General features: G+C 43.9%; 1 protein-coding gene across 1 annotated transcript in view; it reads right to left on the bottom strand.

The window, feature by feature from the left end:
* LOC135530881 (armadillo-like helical domain-containing protein 3) overlaps window positions 1-17,935 on the bottom strand; it is an 89,079-nt gene that overhangs the window by 43,240 nt on the left and 27,904 nt on the right. Inside the window, 2 exon segments of the mRNA XM_064959051.1 lie at window positions 16,934-17,022; window positions 17,634-17,694. Of these exon segments, the coding sequence (XP_064815123.1) occupies window positions 16,934-17,022; window positions 17,634-17,694 (150 nt within the window).

Below are 17,935 nucleotides of genomic sequence, written 5' to 3'. Positions count from 1 at the left end.
TTAGTGAGCTGAGGGTATTCTGTTAGTGAGCTGAGGGTATTCTGTTAGTGAGCTGAGGGTATTCTGTTAGTGAGCTGAGGGTATTCTGTTAGTGAGCTGAGGGTATTCTGTTAGTGAGCTGAGGGTATTCTGTTAGTGAGCTGAGGGTATTCTATTAGTGAGCTGAGGGTATTCTATTAGTGAGCTGAGGGTATTCTGTTAGTGAGCTGAGGGTATTCTGTTAGTGAGCTGAGGGTATTCTATTAGTGAGCTGAGGGTATTCTGTTAGTGAGCTGAGGGTATTCTGTTAGTGTGCTGAGGGTATTCTGTTAGTGAGCTGAGGGTATTCTATTAGTGTACTGAGGGTATTCTATTAGTGAGCTGAGGGTATTCTATTAGTGAGCTGAGGGTATTCTGTTAGTGAGCTGAGGGTATTCTGTTAGTGAGCTGAGGGTATTCTGTTAGTGAGCTGAGGGTATTCTGTTAGTGTACTGAGGGTATTCTGTTAGTGAGCTGAGGGTATTCTATTAGTGAGCTGAGGGTATTCTGTTAGTGAGCTGAGGGTATTCTGTTAGTGAGCTGAGGGTATTCTGTTAGTGAGCTGAGGGTATTCTGTTAGTGAGCTGAGGGTATTCTGTTAGTGAGAGCTGAGGAGTATTCTGTTAGTGAGCTGAGGGTATTCTGTTAGTGAGCTGAGGGTATTCTGTTAGTGAGCTGAGGGTATTCTGTTAGTGAGCTGAGGGTATTCTGTTAGTGAGCTGAGGGTATTCTATTAGTGAGCTGAGGGTATTCTGTTAGTGAGCTGAGGGTATTCTGTTAGTGAGCTGAGGGTATTCTGTTAGTGAGCTGAGGGTATTCTGAGTGAGCTGAGGGTATTCTGTTAGTGAGCTGAGGGTATTCTGTTAGTGCTGAGGGTATTCTGTTAGTGAGCTGAGGGTATTCTATTAGTGTACTGAGGGTATTCTATTAGTGAGCTGAGGGTATTCTATTAGTGAGCTGAGGGTATTCTGTTAGTGAGCTGAGGGTATTCTGTTAGTGAGCTGAGGGTATTCTGTTAGTGAGCTGAGGGTATTCTGTTAGTGTACTGAGGGTATTCTGTTAGTGAGCTGAGGGTATTCTGTTAGTGAGCTGAGGGTATTCTGTTAGTGAGCTGAGGGTATTCTGTTAGTGAGCTGAGGGTATTCTGTTAGTGAGCTGAGGGTATTCTGTTAGTGAGCTGAGGGTATTCTGTTAGTGAGCTGAGGGTATTCTGTTAGTGAGCTGAGGGTATTCTATTAGTGAGCTGAGGGTATTCTATTAGTGAGCTGAGGGTATTCTGTTAGTGAGCTGAGGGTATTCTGTTAGTGAGCTGAGGGTATTCTATTAGTGAGCTGAGGGTATTCTGTTAGTGAGCTGAGGGTATTCTGTTAGTGTGCTGAGGGTATTCTGTTAGTGAGCTGAGGGTATTCTATTAGTGTACTGAGGGTATTCTATTAGTGAGCTGAGGGTATTCTATTAGTGAGCTGAGGGTATTCTGTTAGTGAGCTGAGGGTATTCTGTTAGTGAGCTGAGGGTATTCTGTTAGTGAGCTGAGGGTATTCTGTTAGTGTACTGAGGGTATTCTGTTAGTGAGCTGAGGGTATTCTATTAGTGAGCTGAGGGTATTCTGTTAGTGAGCTGAGGGTATTCTGTTAGTGAGCTGAGGGTATTCTGTTAGTGAGCTGAGGGTATTCTGTTAGTGAGCTGAGGGTATTCTGTTAGTGAGCTGAGGGTATTCTGTTAGTGAGCTGAGGGTATTCTGTTAGTGAGCTGAGGGTATTCTGTTAGTGAGCTGAGGGTATTCTGTTAGTGAGCTGAGGGTATTCTGTTAGTGAGCTGAGGGTATTCTATTAGTGAGCTGAGGGTATTCTATTAGTGAGCTGAGGGTATTCTGTTAGTGAGCTGTTAGTGAGCTGAGGGTATTCTGTTAGTGAGCTGAGGGTATTCTATTAGTGAGCTGAGGGTATTCTGTTAGTGAGCTGAGGGTATTCTGTTAGTGTGCTGAGGGTATTCTGTTAGTGAGCTGAGGGTATTCTATTAGTGTACTGAGGGTATTCTATTAGTGAGCTGAGGGTATTCTATTAGTGAGCTGAGGGTATTCTGTTAGTGAGCTGAGGGTATTCTGTTAGTGAGCTGAGGGTATTCTGTTAGTGAGCTGAGGGTATTCTGTTAGTGTACTGAGGGTATTCTGTTAGTGAGCTGAGGGTATTCTGTTAGTGAGCTGAGGGTATTCTGTTAGTGAGCTGAGGGTATTCTGTTAGTGAGCTGAGGGTATTCTGTTAGTGAGCTGAGGGTATTCTGTTAGTGAGCTGAGGGTATTCTGTTAGTGAGCTGAGGGTATTCTGTTAGTGAGCTGAGGGTATTCTGTTAGTGCAGGAAGCTGCAGAGATGAAGACATTTATAAAGCAGTGCTTTTATTAAGGCATAATTCATGGAAACATTCACACACACACACACACACACACACACTCGCGCCAGCTGCAGGCATAATTCATGGAGAGAGACGTTCTCACACACACACACTGACTGACACACTCGCGCCAGCTGCAGGCATAATTCATGGAGAGAGACGTTCTCACACACACACACTGACTGACACACACGCGCCAGCCGCAGGCATAATTCATGGACGCGCACACACACACACACACACACACACACACACACACACACACACACACACACACACACACACACACACACACACACACACACACACACAGAGCTGCAGCGCCCAAACTGTTTGGTTTCATGTCTCATACACTGGTTTGATCACAGCAACAGAGACAACGTGAGATCAAAGGTTTTCATTATTCATGTGTTGTTCTCTGCTCATCACTGACAATCAATTGCTCAGTGTGTGTGTGTGTGTGTTTGTGTGTGTGTGTGTGTGTTCTGAATGTGTTTAAGTGTGTGTGAGTGTGTGTGTTCTCAATGTGTTTAAGTGTGTGTTCTCAATGTGTTTAAGTGTGTGTGTGTTCTGAATGTGTTTACGTGTGTGTGTGTGTGTGTGTGTGTGTGTGTGTGTGTCCATGAATTATGCCTGCGGCTGGCGCGTGTGTGTCAGTCAGTGTGTGTGTGTGTGTGTGTGTGTGTGTGTGTGTGTGTGTGTGTGTGTGTGTGTGTGTGTGTGTGTGTGTGTGTGTGTGTGTGTGTGTGAATGTCTCTCTCCATGAATTATGCCTGCAGCTGGTTTGTGTGTGTGTGTGTGTGTGTGTGTGTGTGTGTGTGTGTGTGTGTGTGTGTGTGTGTGTGTGTGTGTGTTCTGAATGTGTTTAAGTGTGTGTTTGTGTGTTCTGGATGTGTTTAAGTGTGTGTGTGTGTGTGTGTCAGGGTTTCCCGTTCGTCGTTAGTCGATAGTAATAATAATAATAAGAATAATAATAGGCGGATTTTGACTGATATTTCATTTTTTTACGACATCTCATCTCATCTTGATGAATAAATACTTTTAGCCTGGTCATTGATGAATAATTACTTTTGACTGGCCATTCTTATTGGTCAACAGGTTCATTTGCATAATTTAATGGAATTAAATTGTCACGTGTGTACAGTATATTCGTAATGCATTATATTTATCACACGTCCAGCCTACAGATGCAGAGCCTCTGAGAGGTAAATCTGTCAGACAGCAGGAGAGATTCTGCTACAGCTCCTCAAACAGCAAATGAACAGGACGACTTCATCACACAACACTATGAAGAGGACGACTTCATCACACAACACTATGAACAGGACGACTTCATCACACAACACCATGAACAGGACGACTTCATCACACAACACTATGAAGAGGACGACTTCATCACACAACACCATGAACAGGACGACTTCATCACACAACACTATGAACAGGACGACTTCATCACTTCATCACACAACACTATAAACAGGACGACTTCATCACACAACACTATGAACAGGACGACTTCATCACACAACACTATAAACAGGACGACTTCATCACACAACACCATGAACAGGACGACTTCATCACACAACACTATGAACAGGACGACTTCATCACTTCATCACACAACACTATAAACAGGACGACTTCATCACACAACACTATGAACAGGACGACTTCATCACTTCATCACACAACACTATGAACAGGACGACTTCATCACACAACATTATAAACAGGACGACTTCATCACTTCATCACACAACACTATAAACAGGACGACTTCATCACACAACACTATGAAGAGGACGACTTCATCACACAACACTATGAACAGGACGACTTCATCACACAACACTATGAAGAGGACGACTTCATCACACAACACTATGAACAGGACGACTTCATCACACAACACTATGAACAGGACGACTTCATCACACAACACTATGAACAGGACGGCTTCATCACACAACACTATAAACAGGACGACTTCATCACACAACACTATAAACAGGACGACTTCATCACACAACACCATGAACAGGACGACTTCATCACTTCATCACACAACACTATGAACAGGACGACTTCATCACACAACACTATGAACAGGACGACTTCATCACACAACACTATGAACAGGACGACTTCATCACACAACACTGTAAACAGGACGGCTTCATCACACAACACTATAAACAGGACGACTTCATCACACAACACCATGAACAGGACGACTTCATCACACAACACTATAAACAGGACGACTTCATCACTTCATCACACAACACTATGAACAGGACGGCTTCATCACACAACACTATAAACAGGACGACTTCATCACTTCATCACACAACACCATGAACAGGACGGCTTCATCACACAACACTATAAACAGGACGACTTCATCACACAACACCATGAACAGGACGACTTCATCACACAACACTATAAACAGGACGACTTCATCACACAACACTATGAACAGGACGACTTCATCACACAACACTATAAACAGGACGACTTCATCACCTCGTCACACAACACTATGAACAGGACGGCTTCATCACCTCGTCACACAACACTATAAACAGGACGACTTCATCACCTCATCACACAACACTATGAACAGGACGACTTCATCACACAACACTATAAACAGGACGACTTCATCACACAACACTATGAACAGGACGACTTCATCACTTCATCACACAACACTATGAACAGGACGACTTCATCACTTCATCACACAACACTATAAACAGGACGACTTCATCACACAACACTATGAACAGGACGACTTCATCACACAACACTATGAACAGGACGACTTCATCACTTCATCACACAACACTATGAACAGGACGGCTTCATCACACAACACTATGAACAGGACGACTTCATCACTTCATCACACAACACTATGAACAGGACGACTTCATCACACAACACTATGAACAGGACGGCTTCATCACCTCGTCACACAACACCATGAACAGGACGACTTCATCACACAACACCATGAACAGGACGCCTTCATCACCTCGTCACACAACACTATGAACAGGACGACTTCATCACACAACACTATGAACAGGACGACTTCATCACACAACACCATGAACAGGACGACTTCATCACACAACACTATGAACAGGACGACTTCATCACACAACACTATAAACAGGACGACTTCATCACTTCATCACACAACACTATAAACAGGGCGACTTCATCACTTCATCACACAACACTATGAACAGGACGGCTTCATCACACAACACTATGAACAGGACGACTTCATCACTTCATCACACAACACTATGAACAGGACGACTTCATCACACAACACTATAAACAGGACGGCTTCATCACACAACACTATAAACAGGACGACTTCATCACACAACACTATGAAGAGGACGACTTCATCACACAACACTATAAACAGGACGACTTCATCACACAACACTATAAACAGGACGACTTCATCACACGACACTATGAAGAGGACGACTTCATCACACAACACCATGAACAGGACGACTTCATCACCTCGTCACACAACACTATGAACAGGACGACTTCATCACACAACACTATGAACAGGACGACTTCATCACACAACACTATGAACAGGACGGCTTCATCACACAACACTATAAACAGGACGACTTCATCACACAACACTATAAACAGGACGACTTCATCACTTCATCACACAACACTATAAACAGGACGGCTTCATCACTTCATCACACAACACTATGAACAGGACGACTTCATCACACAACACTATAAACAGGACGACTTCATCACACAACACCATGAACAGGACGACTTCATCACTTCATCACACAACACTATAAACAGGACGGCTTCATCACTTCATCACACAACACTATGAACAGGACGACTTCATCACACAACACCATGAACAGGACGACTTCATCACACAACACTATAAACAGGACGACTTCATCACACAACACCATGAACAGGACGACTTCATCACACAACACTATGAAGAGGACGACTTCATCACACAACACTATGAACAGGACGACTTCATCACACAACACCATGAACAGGACGACTTCATCACTTCATCACACAACACTATAAACAGGACGACTTCATCACACAACACTATAAACAGGACGACTTCATCACACAACACTATGAACAGGACGACTTCATCACTTCATCACACAACACTATAAACAGGACGACTTCATCACACAACACCATGAACAGGACGACTTCATCACACAACACCATGAACAGGACGACTTCATCACTTCATCACACAACACTATGAACAGGACGACTTCATCACTTCATCACACAACACTATAAACAGGACGGCTTCATCACTTCATCACACAACACTATGAACAGGACGACTTCATCACACAACACCATGAACAGGACGACTTCATCACTTCATCACACAACACCATGAACAGGACGACTTCATCACTTCATCACACAACACTATGAACAGGACGACTTCATCACTTCATCACACAACACTATAAACAGGACGGCTTCATCACTTCATCACACAACACTATGAACAGGACGACTTCATCACACAACACCATGAACAGGACGACTTCATCACACAACACTATAAACAGGACGACTTCATCACACAACACCATGAACAGGACGACTTCATCACACAACACTATGAAGAGGACGACTTCATCACACAACACTATGAACAGGACGACTTCATCACACAACACCATGAACAGGACGACTTCATCACACAACACCATGAACAGGACGACTTCATCACTTCATCACACAACACTATAAACAGGACGACTTCATCACACAACACTATAAACAGGACGACTTCATCACACAACACTATGAACAGGACGACTTCATCACTTCATCACACAACACTATAAACAGGACGACTTCATCACACAACACCATGAACAGGACGACTTCATCACTTCATCACACAACACCATGAACAGGACGACTTCATCACACAACACTATGAACAGGACTACTTCATCACACAACACTATGAACAGGACTACTTCATCACACAACACTATAAACAGGACGACTTCATCACACAACACCATGAACAGGACGACTTCATCACACAACACTATGAACAGGACTACTTCATCACACAACACTATGAACAGGACTACTTCATCACACAACACTATGAACAGGACTACTTCATCACACAACACTATAAACAGGACGACTTCATCACACAACACTATAAACAGGACGACTTCATCACACAACACTATGAACAGGACGACTTCATCACACAACACTATGAACAGGACGACTTCATCACACAACACCATGAACAGGACGACTTCATCACACAACACTATAAACAAGACGAGTTCATCACACAACACTATGAACAGGACGACTTCATCACACAACACTATGAACAGGACGACTTCATCACACAACACTATGAACAGGACGACTTCATCACACAACACTATAAACAGGACGACTTCATCACACAACACTATAAACAGGACGACTTCATCACACAACACTATAAACAAGACGAGTTCATCACACAACACTATAAACAGGACGGCTTCATCACTTCATCACACAACACTATAAACAGGACGACTTCATCACACAACACCATGAACAGGACGACTTCATCACACAACACTATGAACAGGACGACTTCATCACACAACACCATGAACAGGACGACTTCATCACACAACACCATGAACAGGACGACTTCATCACACAACACTATGAACAGGACGACTTCATCACTTCATCACACAACACTATGAACAGGACGACTTCATCACTTCATCACACAACACTATAAACAGGACGACTTCATCACTTCATCACACAACACTATGAACAGGACGACTTCATCACTTCATCACACAACACTATAAACAGGACGACTTCATCACACAACACCATGAACAGGACGGCTTCATCACACAACACTATAAACAGGACGACTTCATCACACAACACTATGAACAGGACGACTTCATCACACAACACCATGAACAGGACGACTTCATCACACAACACTATGAACAGGACGACTTCATCACTTCATCACACAACACTATGAACAGGACGACTTCATCACTTCATCACACAACACTATAAACAGGACGACTTCATCACTTCATCACACAACACTATGAACAGGACGACTTCATCACACAACACCATGAACAGGACGACTTCATCACACAACACTGTAAACAGGACGACTTCATCACACAACACTGTAAACAGGACGACTTCATCACACAACACCATGAACAGGACGACTTCATCACACAACACTGTAAACAGGACGACTTCATCACACAACACTGTAAACAGGACGACTTCATCACACAACACTGTAAACAGGACGACTTCATCACACAACACTATGAACAGGACGACTTCATCACTTCATCACACAACACTATGAACAGGACGACTTCATCACTTCATCACACAACACTATAAACAGGACGACTTCATCACTTCATCACACAACACTATGAACAGGACGACTTCATCACACAACACTATGAACAGGACGACTTCATCACACAACACTATGAACAGGACGACTTCATCACACAACACTGTAAACAGGACGACTTCATCACACAACACTGTAAACAGGACGACTTCATCACACAACACTATGAACAGGACGACTTCATCACACAACACTATAAACAGGACGACTTCATCACACGACACTAGAAACAGGACGACTTCATCACTTCATCACACAACACTATAAACAGGACGACTTCATCACACGACACTAGAAACAGGACGACTTCATCACTTCATCACACAACACTATGAACAGGACGACTTCATCACACAACACTATGAACAGGACGACTTCATCACACAACACTATAAACAGGACGACTTCATCACACGACACTAGAAACAGGACGACTTCATCACTTCATCACACAACACTATGAACAGAACGACTTCATCACTTCATCACACAACACTATAAACAGGACGACTTCATCACACGACACTATGAACAGGACGACTTCATCACTTCATCACACAACACTATGAACAGGACGACTTCATCACACAACACTGTAAACAGGACGGCTTCATCACACAACACTATAAACAGGACGACTTCATCACACAACACTATGAACAGGACGACTTCATCACTTCATCACACAACACTATGAACAGGACGACTTCATCACTTCATCACACAACACTATAAACAGGACGACTTCATCACACAACACTATAAACAGGACGACTTCATCACACAACACTATGAACAGGACGACTTCATCACACAACACTATGAACAGGACGACTTCATCACTTCATCACACAACACTATAAACAGGACGACTTCATCACACAACACCATGAACAGGACGACTTCATCACACAACACTATAAACAGGACGACTTCATCACACAACACTATGAACAGGACGACTTCATCACTTCATCACACAACACTATGAACAGGACGACTTCATCACACAACACTATAAACAGGACGACTTCATCACTTCATCACACAACACTATGAACAGGACGACTTCATCACTTCATCACACAACACTATAAACAGGACGACTTCATCACACAACACTATGAACAGGACGACTTCATCACACAACACTATAAACAGGAAGACTTCATCACACAACACTATAAACAGGACGACTTCATCACACAACACTATAAACAGGACGACTTCATCACACAACACTATAAACAGGACGACTTCATCACACAACACTATAAACAGGACGACTTCATCACACAACACTATAAACAGGACGACTTCATCACCTCATCACACAACACCATGAACAGGACGACTTCATCACTTCATCACACAACACTATGAACAGGACGACTTCATCACACAACACTATGAACAGGACGACTTCATCACACAACACTATGAAGAGGACGACTTCATCACACAACACTATGAACAGGACGACTTCATCACACAACACCATGAACAGGACGACTTCATCACACAACACCATGAACAGGACGACTTCATCACTTCATCACACAACACTATAAACAGGACGACTTCATCACACAACACTATAAACAGGACGACTTCATCACACAACACTATGAACAGGACGACTTCATCACTTCATCACACAACACTATAAACAGGACGACTTCATCACACAACACCATGAACAGGACGACTTCATCACTTCATCACACAACACTATAAACAGGACGACTTCATCACACAACACTATAAACAGGACGACTTCATCACACAACACTATGAACAGGACGACTTCATCACTTCATCACACAACACTATAAACAGGACGACTTCATCACACAACACCATGAACAGGACGACTTCATCACTTCATCACACAACACCATGAACAGGACGACTTCATCACACAACACTATGAAGAGGACGACTTTATCACACAACACTATGAACAGGACTACTTCATCACACAACACTATAAACAGGACGACTTCATCACACAACACTATAAACAGGACGACTTCATCACACAACACTATGAACAGGACGACTTCATCACACAACACTATAAACAGGACGAGTTCATCACACAACACTATAAACAGGACGACTTCATCACACAACACTATGAACAGGACGACTTCATCACACAACACTATGAACAGGACGACTTCATCACACAACACCATGAACAGGACGGCTTCATCACACAACACTATAAACAGGACGACTTCATCACACAACACTATGAACAGGACGACTTCATCACTTCATCACACAACACTATAAACAGGACGACTTCATCACACAACACCATGAACAGGACGACTTCATCACTTCATCACACAACACTATAAACAGGACGACTTCATCACACAACACTATAAACAGGACGACTTCATCACACAACACTATGAACAGGACGACTTCATCACTTCATCACACAACACTATAAACAGGACGACTTCATCACACAACACCATGAACAGGACGACTTCATCACTTCATCACACAACACCATGAACAGGACGACTTCATCACACAACACTATGAAGAGGACGACTTTATCACACAACACTATGAACAGGACGACTTCATCACACAACACTATGAACAGGACTACTTCATCACACAACACTATAAACAGGACGACTTCATCACACAACACTATAAACAGGACGACTTCATCACACAACACTATAAACAGGACGACTTCATCACCTCGTCACACAACACTATGAACAGGACGAGTTCATCACACAACACTATGAAGAGGACGGCTTCATCACACAACACTATGAACAGGACGACTTCATCACTTCATCACACAACACTATGAACAGGACGACTTCATCACTTCATCACACAACACCATGAACAGGACGACTTCATCACACAACACTATGAAGAGGACGACTTTATCACACAACACTATGAACAGGACGACTTCATCACACAACACTATGAACAGGACTACTTCATCACACAACACTATAAACAGGACGACTTCATCACACAACACTATAAACAGGACGACTTCATCACACAACACTATAAACAGGACGACTTCATCACCTCGTCACACAACACTATGAACAGGACGAGTTCATCACACAACACTATGAAGAGGACGGCTTCATCACACAACACTATGAACAGGACGACTTCATCACTTCATCACACAACACTATGAAGAGGACGGCTTCATCACACAACACTATGAACAGGACGACTTCATCACACAACACTATGAACAGGACGACTTCATCACACAACACCATGAACAGGACGGCTTCATCACACAACACTATAAACAGGACGACTTCATCACACAACACTATAAACAAGACGAGTTCATCACACAACACTATAAACAGGACGGCTTCATCACTTCATCACACAACACTATGAACAGGACGACTTCATCACACAACACCATGAACAGGACGACTTCATCACACAACACTATAAACAGGACGACTTCATCACTTCATCACACAACACTATAAACAGGACGACTTCATCACACAACACCATGAACAGGACGACTTCATCACACAACACTATGAACAGGACGACTTCATCACTTCATCACACAACACTATAAACAGGACGACTTCATCACTTCATCACACAACACTATGAACAGGACGACTTCATCACACAACACCATGAACAGGACGGCTTCATCACACAACACTATAAACAGGACGACTTCATCACACAACACTATGAACAGGACGACTTCATCACACAACACCATGAACAGGACGACTTCATCACACAACACTATGAACAGGACGACTTCATCACACAACACCATGAACAGGACGACTTCATCACTTCATCACACAACACTATGAACAGGACGACTTCATCACTTCATCACACAACACTATAAACAGGACGACTTCATCACTTCATCACACAACACTATGAACAGGACGACTTCATCACTTCATCACACAACACTATGAACAGGACGACTTCATCACTTCATCACACAACACTATGAAGAGGACGACTTCATCACTTCATCACACAACACTATAAACAGGACGACTTCATCACACAACACCATGAACAGGACGGCTTCATCACACAACACTATAAACAGGACGACTTCATCACACAACACTATGAACAGGACGACTTCATCACACAACACCATGAACAGGACGACTTCATCACACAACACTATGAACAGGACGACTTCATCACACAACACTATGAACAGGACGACTTCATCACACAACACTATGAACAGGACGACTTCATCACACAACACTATAAACAGGACGACTTCATCACTTCATCACACAACACTATGAACAGGACGACTTCATCACTTCATCACACAACACTATAAACAGGACGACTTCATCACTTCATCACACAACACCATGAACAGGACGACTTCATCACACAACACTATGAACAGGACGACTTCATCACTTCATCACACAACACTATAAACAGGACGACTTCATCACTTCATCACACAACACCATGAACAGGACGACTTCATCACACAACACTATGAACAGGACGACTTCATCACTTCATCACACAACACTATGAACAGGACGACTTCATCACTTCATCACACAACACCATGAACAGGACGACTTCATCACACAACACTGTAAACAGGACGACTTCATCACACAACACTGTAAACAGGACGACTTCATCACACAACACTATGAACAGGACGACTTCATCACACAACACTATGAACAGGACGACTTCATCACACAACACTATGAACAGGACGACTTCATCACACAACACTGTAAACAGGACGACTTCATCACACAACACTGTAAACAGGACGACTTCATCACACAACACTATAAACAGGACGACTTCATCACACGACACTAGAAACAGGACGACTTCATCACTTCATCACACAACACTATGAACAGGACGACTTCATCACACAACACTATGAACAGGACGACTTCATCACACAACACTATAAACAGGACGACTTCATCACACGACACTAGAAACAGGACGACTTCATCACTTCATCACACAACACTATGAACAGAACGACTTCATCACTTCATCACACAACACTATAAACAGGACGACTTCATCACACGACACTATGAACAGGACGACTTCATCACTTCATCACACAACACTATAAACAGGACGACTTCATCACACAACACTGTAAACAGGACGGCTTCATCACACAACACTATAAACAGGACGACTTCATCACACAACACTGTAAACAGGACGGCTTCATCACACAACACTATAAACAGGACGACTTCATCACACAACACTATGAACAGGACGACTTCATCACACAACACTATGAACAGGACGACTTCATCACACAACACTATGAACAGGACGACTTCATCACTTCATCACACAACACTATGAACAGGACGACTTCATCACTTCATCACACAACACTATGAACAGGACGACTTCATCACTTCATCACACAACACTATGAACAGGACGACTTCATCACTTCATCACACAACACTATGAACAGGACGACTTCATCACACAACACTATAAACAGGACGACTTCATCACTTCATCACACAACACTATGAACAGGACGACTTCATCACTTCATCACACAACACTATAAACAGGACGACTTCATCACACAACACTATGAACAGGACGACTTCATCACACAACACTATAAACAGGACGACTTCATCACACAACACTATAAACAGGACGACTTCATCACCTCATCACACAACACTATGAACAGGACGACTTCATCACACAACACTATGAACAGGACGACTTCATCACACAACACTATGAACAGGACGACTTCATCACACAACACTATGAACAGGACGACTTCATCACACAACACTATGAACAGGACGACTTCATCACACAACACTATAAACAGGACGACTTCATCACACAACACTATGAACAGGACGGCTTCATCACACAACACTATGAACAGGACGACTTCATCACCTCGTCACACAACACGTAGCAGTGAGATGGAGGCAGTAGGCATTATTGAAACCTGAACGTTTCACTGCGTATTATAATGTCTTACTTTGCTTCAAAGGAGTATAAAATCAGACCATATCCGTGGAGGCAAATCTTTTATATCAACTTCCTCTCGGTGTCCAGTAGCTAAAGGCCTAGTCGTATTGTCAACCCCTGCTAGTCGTTGTTTATCAGATGTCCCCTCCTACATTTCTACCAGGTATTTTCATCTCCGTCACATGAAACCGTTGTCATGTCTGGTGCTGTTTGACAACGGTTTCCCTCCAGTTGATTTCATTATGGAACCAACATTCACACACTGCCTTCTGCCTACTGCTTTCTGCCTTCTGCCTACTGCCTTCTGCCTTCTGCCTACTGCCTTCTGCCTTCTGTCTACTGCCTTCTGCCTTCTGTCTACTGCCTTCTGCCTACTGCCTTCTGTCTACTGCCTTCTGTCTACTGCCTTCTGCCTTGTGCCTACTGCCTTCTGCCTACTGCCTTCTGCCTACTGCCTACTGCCTTCTGCCTACTGCCTACTGCCTTGTGCCTACTGCCTTCTGCCTACTGCCTTCTGCCTTCTGCCTTCTGCCTACTGCCTTCTGCCTACTGCCTTCTGTCTACTGCCTACTCCCTTCTGCCTACTGCCTTCTGCATACTGCATACTGCATACTGCCTTCTGTCTACTGCCTACTCCCTTCTGCCTACTGCCTTCTGCATACTGCCTTCTGCATACTGCCTTCTGCATACTGCCTTCTGCCTTCTGCATACTGCCTACTGACTTCTGCATACTGCCTACTGCCTTCTGCCTACTGCCTACTGCCTTGTGCCTACTGCCTTCTGCCTTCTGCCTTCTGCATACTGCCTACTGCCTTCTGCCTTCTGCCTACTGCCTTCTGCCTTCTGCCTTCTGCCTACTGCCTTCTGCCTACTGCCTACTGCCTTCTGCCTACTGCCTACTGCCTACTGCCTTCTGCCTACTGCCTTCTGCATACTGCATACTGCCTTCTGCCTACTGACTTCTGCCTACTGCCTACTGCCTTCTGTCTACTGCCTACTCCCTTCTGCCTTCTGCATACTGCCTTCTGCCTTCTGTCTACTGCCTACTCCCTACTGCCTACTGCCTTGTGCCTACTGCCTTCTGCCTTCTGCATACTGCCTTCTGCATACTGCCTTCTGCATACTGCCTTCTGCATACTGCCTACTGACTTCTGCATACTGCCTACTGCCTTCTGCCTACTGCCTTCTGCCTTCTGCCTGCTGCCTACTGCATACTGCCTTCTGCCTTCTGCCTACTGACTTCTGCCTACTGACTTCTGCATACTGCCTACTGACTTCTGCATACTGCCTACTGCCTTCTGCATACTGCCTTCAGCCTACTGCCTTCAGCCTACTGCCTTCAGCCTACTGCCTTCAGCCTACTGCCCACCTCTGCTCTTATAATGTGAATAAATAATAGTTGATTAACATTTTAAGATAAACGCTCTGATCTGTTGCATCAGCCTCATTACTTAATGTTTTTTAACGTCCTACTGGTTGTAGGAACTTAGCATCTATCTTCCCAAACTGTCCCAGAGTCTGTTTGGTATAGGCTATTTCTTTCTCCACAAGTTGACCAATAGAACAGGTGAACGTTTCTACTATGGGGGACAGTAGACTGACAGGCTAGTGATTTAGCTGTTTGTGACTCGTCTTGTTGAGGAAAAGTACATGTGGACAGTTATTCTAACATCTTCAAAGTGAGAATCAGAATTCAGCGAGAAGAACACGTCATTGCCTCCTCAACATGTTCTGTTGATATGAATGAACATATGTGTGTGTGGTGTGTGTGTGGTGTGTGTGTGTGTGTTTGTGGTGTGTGTGTGTGTTCTGAATGTGTGTTGCGTGTGTGTGTGTGGTGTGTATGGTGTGTGTGTGTTCTGAATGTGTGTGTGTGTGTGTGTGGTGTGTGGTGTGTGGTGTGTGTGTGTTCCTACCTGACCACAGTTCTCTCCAGGTATAGTGTAACCTGATTCTGCATTTCTTCTGGTAGCAGATCAGCTTGTGGATCACCTGTACACAACGCCTGGTGGACACACACCATACACACACACACACACACCATACACACACACACACACACACACACACACACACACACACCATACACACACCATACACACACCACACACACACACACACCATACACACACCATACACACACACACACCATACACACACACACACCATACACACACACACCATACACACACACACCATACACACACACACACACCATACACACACACACACCATACACACACACACACCATACACACACACACACCATACACACACACACCATACACACACACACACCATACACACAAACACACCATACACACACCATACACCATACACACACACACACACACCATACACACACACCATACACACACACACACACACACACACACACACACACACACACACACACACACCATACACACACACACCATACACACACACACCATACACACACCATACACACACACACCATACACACACACACCATACACACACACACCATACACACACAAGTATCATGATTAAACACACTTGTAATGTACGCATCTGGGTAGTGTAATAACATGTTTGGTTGATTGTAAAGTGTGAGACACAGGGCAACCGTCTTACATGTAGAGATCCATAGGAAAGTCCTTCATCATATGAGTTACGATGAACTCAACCATCAGATCTGGAGAGGGAGAGACAGAGAGACACAGAGACACAGAGACAGAGAGAGACAGAGAGAGAGACAGAGAGAGACAGAGAGAGAGACAGAGAGAGAGACAGAGAGAGAGAGAGACAGAGAGAGACAGAGAGAGACAGAGAGAGACAGAGAGAGACAGAGAGACACAGAGAGACACAGAGAGACACAGAGAGACACAGAGAGACAGAGCGAGACAGAGAGACAGACAGAGAGACCCAGAGACAGA

Source organism: Oncorhynchus masou, unplaced genomic scaffold (genome assembly GCF_036934945.1).
Source record: "Oncorhynchus masou masou isolate Uvic2021 unplaced genomic scaffold, UVic_Omas_1.1 unplaced_scaffold_1449, whole genome shotgun sequence".
In the NCBI taxonomy this organism is placed as follows: Eukaryota; Metazoa; Chordata; class Actinopteri; order Salmoniformes; family Salmonidae; genus Oncorhynchus; species Oncorhynchus masou.
This window is presented reverse-complemented; position numbering and strand designations above follow the sequence as displayed.